Here is a 9,914-nt window from a genome sequence, read left to right as displayed (position 1 = left end):
CCTAACCTAACCTAACCTAACCTAACCTAACCTAACCTAACCTAACCTAACCTAACTAAACCTAACCTAACCTAACCTAACCTAACCTAACCTAACCTAACCTAACCTAACCTAACCTACCTAACCTAACCTAACCTAACCTAACCTAACTAACCTAACCTAACCTAACCTAACCTAACCTAACCTAACCTAACCTAACCTAACCTAACTAACCTAACCTAACCTAAACCTAACCTAACCTAACCTAACCTAACCTAACCTAACCTAACCTAACCTAACCTAACCTAACCTAACCTAACCTAACCTAACCTAACCTAACCTAACCTAACCTAACCTAACCTAACCTAACCTAACCTAACCTAACCTACCTAACCTAACCTAACCTAACCTAACTACCTAACCTAACCTAACCTAACCTAACCTAACCTAACCTAACCTAACCTAACCTAACCTAACCTAACCTAACCTAACCTAACCTAACCTAACCTAACCTAACCTAACCTAACCTAACCTAACCTAACCTAACCTAACCTAACCTAACCTAACCTAACCTAACCTAACCTTTTTTTTTTTTTTTTTTTTTTTTTTTTTTTTTTTTTTATAGTCAGGAAATGCGTTTACGCACGCCTACGCCGGGCTGTGCAATGGCGTAGGGAGTGTGGGACTCGCCGGCCACAGAAGGTGACCGGAATACCCACTAAAACCTGACTGCCCTCTAACGCATTATGGCGGGCGCCACGGGAACGCTTTAGCTTTCTTCCGTGGCCCCGCCTGCGTTATCGCCCTGAAGGGGCCTCCCTCTCACGCATGGTTTGTGGGGAGAAGTACGGCGGCGAAACCCCGCCTCCTTCTCCCCACTCTCCTGCGTCTGAGCGGGGGCGCGAGGGGGTTATCCTCGCGCTCTCGCTCCCTTTCCTCCTTCTGCGAAATTACTATTTCGCAGAAGGAGGAAACCGCCTCCCATGACCCCTCACTGCCCAGCATGGCGCGAATTACGCCTGGGAGTGAGAGGTCATCACCAATCGCCGCTGCCAGAGTGCGGCGCTCTTCGGACCACGCTGTACAAACCTGAAGGGTGTGTTGCGCGGTGTCCTCATCAGCGCCGCACTCGTGGCACGACGTCGTCTCTTCTCTTCTTATACGGCACAGGTACCGCCCGAAGCACCCGTGCCCTGTCAGCACCTGTGAAAGTTTGTAATTCAATGCGCCGTGGCGCCTCCCGCACCAGTCCGAGAGCCGTGGGCGTATGGCCTCTATGGTGCGGGCGCCGTATTTGGCGTCCGCTAGGCCAGCAGCCCACAGCTCTATGGTCATTCGCTTTCTCTCCGCCCGGGACCGGGCGAGCTCCTCTGGAGCCGGGGCTTCACCCCGAGCTCTCTGCTCGGCCCGCTCCCGGTACGCTTCGGCCAGCACACCCGCTTCTATCTCCCATGGGGGAGTGCCGGCCAAAGCGCAGGCCGCTGCATGGCCAACCGTGCGGTAGGCCATGCATGCGCGCACCGCAACGATGCGCTGCGGCCTGCGGAGGAGGGCCCTGTTTGGCGCGTCAAGGGCTTCTGCCCATATCGGCGCGCCGTACAGGGCCATGCTGCGAACGACCATGGCGTACAGTCGTCTGACCTGCACGCCCGGACCTCTCAGGTTCGGGAGGAGCCTGGCGAGGGCGGAAGCCGCGCCGACGAGTCGGGGGGTTAGCGTCCGGAAGTGATCTCCGAAACGCCAACCCCCATCGAGGATAAGGCCAAGATATTTGATCCGGGCCTTAACCTCGACCTCGTCCCCGTTGATCCGGAGGGTCGCTCCTGCAGGCACTCTCCACCTCGGCCCTTTGAAGCAAAGGGCTTCGGTTTTGTGGAGTGCCACACGGAGTCCGAGCGCCTCGATCCTCCGGACCAACAGGGTGGCCCCGGCTTCCGCCCTCCTCTTAACTTTCCTCCAGGTGGTGTCCCGGACGGCTATCATCGTATCATCCGCGTAGCAGATGACAGCCATCCGGGGCAGCACCTCCCCGCGGATGGCCCAGTCAAAGCCGATGTTCCACAGCAGGGGTCCTAGGACGGACCCCTGAGGAACACCGGAGGCCATCCGCCGCTCCTCTCTTCCCTCCCTCCCCATGTAGGACACTACCCGCTCTCGCAGGTAGTGTCCCACAATCCTCCGGAGATAGAGGGGCAATTCGTGGAACCGAAGTGCCTCCTCTATTACTCCGAAGGGGAGGGAGCCGAAGGCGTTGGCGATGTCAAGTGACACCGCCATCGCCCCCTGTCCCCTCTCGGCCGCATCCTCCGAGAACCTTTTCAGGGCGGTCAGGGCGTCCAGAGTGGATCGCCCGGACCGGAACCCGAACTGGTTCTCGGAGAGCTGCGGCCCTTCCGTCTCCAGATGCTGGATGATTCGGGAAGCCAATACTCTTTCGAGTAGCTTCCCAGCCTCATCCAGCATCACGAGCGGCCGGTGGCCGGAAGGAGAGTCGACGGGGTGACCCTCCTTCCTCAGCAACACCAGCCGCCCCTCCTTCCACACCCCGGGGAAACGCCCCTCCGCTAGACAGTCGTTAAACAGTCTGCGGAGGCGTTCCCCGAGGTGTTCCAGCGCAATGTGCAAAACCTTGCCAGGCACTCCGTCTGGCCCCGGGGCCTTGCGGGTCCCCCTGAGCCGGCCCGCCGCCCTGGCCATTTCCTCCGTCGTTATCGGAGGTGGGGCGAGAGCGTCAGGCCGGTTCAGCGTCTCGATGTCCGCCGGCATGTCTCTTGTCATGCGCGGTGGTACAAAAGAAGGGCTATCCGGGAACAGCCCTTCGACCACCGCGCTAAGGACCGCCGGCTCCATCGTTTCCGTGGGGGGCGCCACCTTCAGCTTCGCCCGCACCATACGGTATGGGCGCCCCCACGGATCTGCGTTTAGGGTCGCCAAGAACTCCGCATAGGCAGAGTCCTTGGCGGCCTTGATCGCGCTGGAGAACGCCTTCTTTGCCGAGCTCAGCTCGGTGTGAAGGCGTTCCAGCTCCTCCTCTGTTCTGTTCCGCCGTCTGCGGCATCGGGTGAATGCCCGTCGGGCGGCGTTACTGGCGGAGCGCAGGGCGGCTAGGTCCTGCGTCCACCAGTACACGCCTTCCCGGGGCGCGAAGCTACGTCGCGCCCTGGGCATTCCGGCGTTGCAGACGGCGGTCAGATCACGGCGAAATCTCACCGCCCTCTCGTCGACCCCCACCGTTTGGGGGGGTTCCTCCGCCCATGCCCGGACGATGGCGGCTTCTTCCGCCAGGTCAGGGTCGAGGCGTGAGAGCTGCCACTTTGGGAAGCCCTCAGCGCCTCGCCGTCCTGCCGTCGCCGTCCGGGCCTGTGACCCCTGGGGCGCGGTGGAGACCCTGAACCGGATGTACAAATGATCGGACAGGGTCTCCACCTCCTCAAGGACACGCCAACACGATATGCGTGCACCGATGCCGGGGGTCGCGAACGTGACGTCCACGACTGATCCCCCTTGTCGGCGCACGCACGTGTTGGCGTTGCCTTGGTTCTCCGGAACTAAGCCGATCATGACGGCCCAGTCCCGGAGAAGCGCCCCTTTCAGGTCAGTGATGGAGGACCCCCACGTTGCGCACTTAGCGTTGAGGTCCCCCATCACGATGACCTGGGCCGGTGATGCTCTCTGCACAACCGGCTCCAGGCCATCCAGGAACCTCTCGAATTGCCGGAGGTTCCTGTTTGGGGAGAAGTATACTCCTATGAGTACTACTTCTCCCCAGTTGACCGCCACGTAGCCAGCTCCTCTCTCCCTGAGGGAGAGGTGTTGCTGACTCGATGGCGGCACCACTATGGCTACTGAGCCCTCTGTGTCCCCGAACCAACTGGGTTGGGGGGGGACAAAGTAGGGCTCAGCCACGACGGAAACAGCAATTCTCCACTCTGCCAGGCACTGCATGAGCAGGTCCTGTGCGCGGGCAGAGTGGTTGGTGTTCGTCTGTAAAATTTCGAAATGCAGGTGTCTAGGCATTAGGACACCTGCATTTCTTCCTCTTCAGCCCTGCGGCTGCCGTGCGGTTGGGGCTGAGTGCGAGGCACTCTGCTCGACGACGGGGCTTTGCCCTTCACCGACGGGGGTGTGCACTTGGCACCCCCCATCACATGTGAGTGTGGGCGCCCCGTCGTTGCACACACGGTGCATTTGCAGGGGGCCTCGCACTCTGCCGACTTGTGCCCTTCACTGCCGCAGCGGAAGCAGAGACGCCCGTTCTCTGCCTCCGCTGGGCATAGAGCGCGAGTGTGGCCCAGCATCATGCATTTATAGCAACGCAATGGCTGGGCCTCCACTGCTTTGACGGTGGCCATCGTCCATCCGATGGCCACTCGTCCCGCCTTCACGACTGCCTTAGCGGCAGTCGCTGGGCACTTGACCAGGGCGGAGCCTCCGCCCCAGAAACTCGGCCTGATATTACCTACTTTCATGGAGGTGGGGGGACACCCGCCGACCGATGCCAGTTGGGCCGCCACTTCCTCAGTGGTCACCGTGTCATCCAGACCGGTGATCCTGAGGACGGCCATTTTGGTTGGGCGGGTGATGTCCGCCCAGCTGCCTACTGCCTCCACCAGGGCGGCGGCGAGACGGTCCGCGGTTTCCTCGGGGGTGGTCCCCCCGACCTCCATCAGTTTGGAGCCGGTCATGCTCGTTCGGATCCTGACCGACTCCAAACCGAATTCCCTCAGGGAAATCGAGGACCTGGCCTTTGCCAAGACCTCGGTGTATCTCGCATCAGTCGTGGCCCCTTCCGCGGTGGTCATGGTGGCCCCTTTCTTGAGGGTCACCACTATGGCCGCGGTTTTTGGGGCAACGATTTTAACGGCCTTTGGTGGGGCCGGGGCGATCTGCCGGGTTGTTCCGGCTGAGGGGGGGGAATTAGCAGCAACAGCCGCATTTCCCCTCTTCTTCCGCCGGACAACCTCGGACCAGGAGTTGCCCGCAGTCCCCGTCTGGGCTTCCCCCTCTCCGCTTGTTCCAGCGGTTGGGGGGGGAGGGGTCGCATCTGCCTGTCCTGCCCCCTGTTTTCCCTTGGAGGGAGGAGGAGGCGGGGGGTCAGTCGGCCGCTTTGCGGCGCCCTTCTTCGGCGCCTTCTTTACCGCCCTGGGTGTGGGCGCCTGGGGTGGCTGGGCTTCCCCATCCACCTCCATGGCACCCTCCACGAGCCCCGACCGGGACTTGTGACGGGGCGGCGGCGGCTGCCGTTGGTCGGCACGCAGAGGGGGCCTCATGACGGGCTCCGGAGGAAGGCGCATCTCCAGGTCTTGTAGGCGGGCATTGATCATCCCGCCTACCGACTGTAGGAGTTGCCCCTTCATCTCCTCCATGGCGCATCTGAGCACCTCCTCAAAGTTGGGCTGCTGGGGCCCTGTCGCTTCTCTCGGGGCTGCAGCGGACTTCCGCTGCGACTCCACGTACGCCTGTTTGAAGGCACGCAGCTCGTTGCGGACAATATCCAGCTCCCTTGAGAGGCGAGCATTGTCCGCGCGGAGCCTACGCTGTTCTTCTTCAGGCGTTATGTCGCGAAGGCCCTCGACCGCTTCAACAACACATTTAGTGGCCCGGTTGATTTGCCCCCACACGGTACCCTTTAGGTGGCCGCTCTTCTTAATTTCCTCCTTTATCTTTTCTACACTTTTTAGAGCCTCCTCGGCGAGGGCCTCGACCGTGCCCCTGGATAGGGCGTCGGTGGTCCCGTCGTCAGAGGCTTTTGCTGAAGCCACTATGGGGCTCGCTATCCTCCCGCGAGGGCGGTAACTTGGATCGGGGTCCTCCCCCTCACTATCCCCCCCATCAGCTAAGTAGTCTTTTGCCTCCTTGAGGAAGCTGTAAACCCCTACCGGGCGCCTAACGCGGCCCCTCGTCGAAGAGGAGGCCACTTTATGCGCCACGGCCGGGGCGTCCTCATCCGCGGATGTGGCGGCCAACGGCCGTTTATGGGTCGTTCCCGTTCGGTACCTTAATGTCAAGCCCGCTGACCGCGGCTTACCTCCCTTATTTTGCCTTGCGGCGTCCTCGGTGCACGCGGCGCCCGCGGCTCCCAGCCGGCGCCCGGAGGCGCCCTCGTCCTCTGAGCACGTGTAGTCCGACATGGAGGTGTCCTCGCCCATGTCGTAAGCCACTTTGTTTTGGTCGCTCATAGCGATAGTAGACTTTCCATAAGTAAAGTTCTACAAACACTAAGATACGCACTTAAACACTAAAAAACTAAACTATTTGGTCTCTGTCCACCCTAAAAACTATACCGGTCGATTTGTCTCGCTGAGACGCATCTCCCGGTATATCACACGTCGAAATCGGAACACTTTTTGGAATTTGTCGTAAAAGTGCCACGCCCAAAACGACCGTTACAACACTTAAACACTAAAAACTTAACTAATTTGGTCTCTATCCACACTAAAAACTATATCGGTCGATTTGTCTCACTGAGACGCATCTCCCGATATATCACACGTCGAAATCGAAGCACTTTTTAGACTTTGACGAAAAAGTGCCACGCCCGAAATAACCGTTAAAACACTAAAACACTAAAAACTTAACTATTTTGGTCTCTGCCCACTATGTGTTATATATCACTGGATGCGTCTCGCCGAGGCGCATCTCCCGATGTATAACACTGGTATATCACCTCACTTTTTACCACATTTATCGAATTTTAAATGCGGAGCGACACGGAAGCGATGCACACGGTACGGCAACCGGCGCGCGATTAACCTAACCTAACCTAACCTAACCTAACCTAACCTAACCTAACCTAACCTAACCTAACCTAACCTAACCTAACCTAACCTAACCTAACCTAACCTAACCTAACCTAACCTAACCTAACCTAACCTAACCTAACCTAACCTAACCTAACCTAACCTAACCTAACCTAACCTAACCTAACCTAACCTAACCTAACCTAACCTAACCTAACCTAACCTAACCTAACCTAACCTAACCTAACCTAACCTAACCTAACCTAACCTAACCTAACCTAACCTAACCTAACCTAACCTAACCTAACCTAACCTAACCTAACCTAACCTAACCTAACCTAACCTAACCTAACCTAACCTAACCTAACCTAACCTAACCTAACCTAACCTAACCTAACCTAACCTAACCTAACCTAACCTAACCTAACCTAACCTAACCTAACCTAACCTAACCTAACCTAACCTAACCTAACCTAACCTAACCTAACCTAACCTAACCTAACCTAACCTAACCTAACCTAACCTAACCTAACCTAACCTAACCTAACCTAACCTAACCTAACCTAACCTAACCTAACCTAACCTAACCTAACCTAACCTAACCTAACCTAACCTAACCTAACCTAACCTAACCTAACCTAACCTAACCTAACCTAACCTAACCTAACCTAACCTAACCTAACCTAACCTAACCTAACCTAACCTAACCTAACCTAACCTAACCTAACCTAACCTAACCTAACCTAACCTAACCTAACCTAACCTAACCTAACCTAACCTAACCTAACCTAACCTAACCTAACCTAACCTAACCTAACCTAACCTAACCTAACCTAACCTAACCTAACCTAACCTAACCTAACCTAACCTAACCTAACCTAACCTAACCTAACCTAACCTAACCTAACCTAACCTAACCTAACCTAACCTAACCTAACCTAACCTAACCTAACCTAACCTAACCTAACCTAACCTAACCTAACCTAACCTAACCTAACCTAACCTAACCTAACCTAACCTAACCTAACCTAACCTAACCTAACCTAACCTAACCTAACCTAACCTAACCTAACCTAACCTAACCTAACCTAACCCAGTAGCGCCCGAGCTCTCGGCGCGATCGGATCGTTTTAGGAGGCTCCGCGCTCGAAAAATCTTGAAAATAGGATTTTTGTTGCGAAAAGTGTCGTGCGATATATCAAAAGTTGCGCGCTAACGAGGCGCAGGTGCCGGTGAAATCGGATTTTTGATAACACTTCCCAGTGAAAAGTTATAAAGGAAAAAGTGAAGTGAAAAGTGGAAAAAGTGAAATTGCTCGAAATTCAAAGCGAGCACCTACCATTTTTATTGGTGGGCTAGATACCCCTCCCCGCCCTCTATAAGGGGGGTGAGTTTGCCTTCCTTCCCCTGAGAAACGGGGGAGATACAAGGTAAAAAAGATTTTACTTTTTCTTGCAACTTTGGAACGCATGGACCGATTTTTGATTTCGAGGTGTCATCTGAAAGAGGACGTTGAGGAGAGTACCCCACAACCTTCAAAGTCAGGGGCACTCAAAAATTGACGAAGATATCGAATTTCAAAAAATTTTCCAAATTTCAAAATTGAATATCTCCGAAACAAGATCTGCGACCTATATAAATAAAAATATCATTAGACGCGTCTCTGAGAGCCCTACAAAACGGTACCTTCAGAAAAATTTTCCCGTCAAAGCGCGCGGAAATATTAAGGTTTTTCCGGAAACACGTGGCCACGAGGTCATTGTTCTACGGGGAAATCCAGAAAACCGAGTTTGCAGGACGGAAGAGGACCCCGAATAGTGTTATTCAAGAAAAGAAAATTTTTCGATTTTTCAAAATTTACACCAGGAAAATTGAGTTTTCCGAAAATTCGGTTTTTTGCTAATAAAAATTTTATTTTGGATTCTAAAAATATTTTAAGCCCCAGGATACATTTAGACAAAATTACAGAACACTTTTGAGTTGGAAAAACCAGGGGTCTCCATACAAAATTTTGGAAATTTTTAATTTTCAAAAATTCATCATAAAAAATTCGGTGGTCAAAAAATCTTACAAGAAAAATTTTTTCGCTGAGCAATATTTCTGGAAGATTCCGCTACTCCGCATCTACTGACAACGCATCTGAAAAATTTTGACATTTCTTTCCCGAGATATAAGGGAAAAACTGAGAAAATTTTTTCCGGACGGTCCCATTCCGGAAGTACAAGTCCGGGCGGATCGAGAGTGGTACCAAGGCGTTCCACTCGCCGAGACGAACACATCGATACCAAACTCGATAGGATTTGGACAGACAGGACCGGAGAAATCGGTCCGTGAAAATAACAAGTACCTACGACAAAAATAAAATTGACCTAATTTTGATCTTTCTCAAAATTAATTGGAGAAATTGGGAATTTGCGGAATCTACAGCTGCACAATCGAGCGCTACTTATTTTTAAGGTTAATCTTAAGTATACTAGGACATTTTCCCCTATTGGGACATCCAGATAGTTTAAGTTTTTAAATTTAATTTCAAGACTATTCCCCTATTGGGATTCTAGAATTAGTAATTTTAAAGTAGTCACACTAAGTTTTTAAGTTTTTAAAAAATAGACCGGTCAAAGACCCAGAGAACCAATCAATATTGTTTTGTGTTGTCCTGTCCCCTATTGGGACTTTACGATTTTATTCTTAAGCATTTATCTAATTTCAAATTCAGTCTTTTGACCGCCACCCCTATTGGTGGCGAATAGGTTAGGTAGAACAAAGTTATAGTGCGATAGGGTTTATTGACCCAATAAAAACTGACTAAGATCAAAGTTAAACTGACACGCACCCCTGACAAGGCAACATGTTCGGCTATAGAACACCCGAAAAAAGAACCGACCGAGCCCCAGCATCAGATGCTGAAGGAGCAATGTCTCTGCAAAGCGACCCATCTCAGTCAAACACGTCAAACGTAAGAAGGAGTATTGGAGAGTGGGAAGCAGGGAGAGCGGAGACGAAAGAGACTTCAAACCGTACCCCGGAAAAAACCAAAGCACCGGTAAAGAGGACATTGCCCCTAAAGGATAAAAAAGAGGCTATAACCCGAAAGGCATCTACAGAATCGGCGAGCCCGACAAAATACGACACCAAAACGGCGGAGGCTAAGGCATGCCTGTTAAAGGCCAAATTTAACCTAAACCAATCAAGAAA

At 53.2% G+C, this 9,914-nt stretch overlaps 1 protein-coding gene across 1 annotated transcript; it reads right to left on the bottom strand.

Moving 5' to 3' along the window:
• Window positions 1-3,995: 3,995 nt before the first annotated feature.
• Window positions 3,996-6,158, bottom strand: LOC123723563 (spermatogenesis-associated protein 21-like). Its single transcript, XM_045686661.1, has one exon. It carries the CDS (start codon window positions 6,156-6,158, stop codon window positions 3,996-3,998), a length of 2,163 nt encoding a protein of 720 aa, XP_045542617.1.
• Window positions 6,159-9,914: the final 3,756 nt, after the last annotated feature.

The sequence above is a fragment of the Papilio machaon genome, chromosome 3 (assembly GCF_912999745.1).
Source record: "Papilio machaon chromosome 3, ilPapMach1.1, whole genome shotgun sequence".
NCBI lineage: Eukaryota > Metazoa > Arthropoda > Insecta > Lepidoptera > Papilionidae > Papilio > Papilio machaon.
Note: the sequence above shows the minus strand (reverse complement) of the source record. Positions and strands in the feature narration are given on the sequence as shown.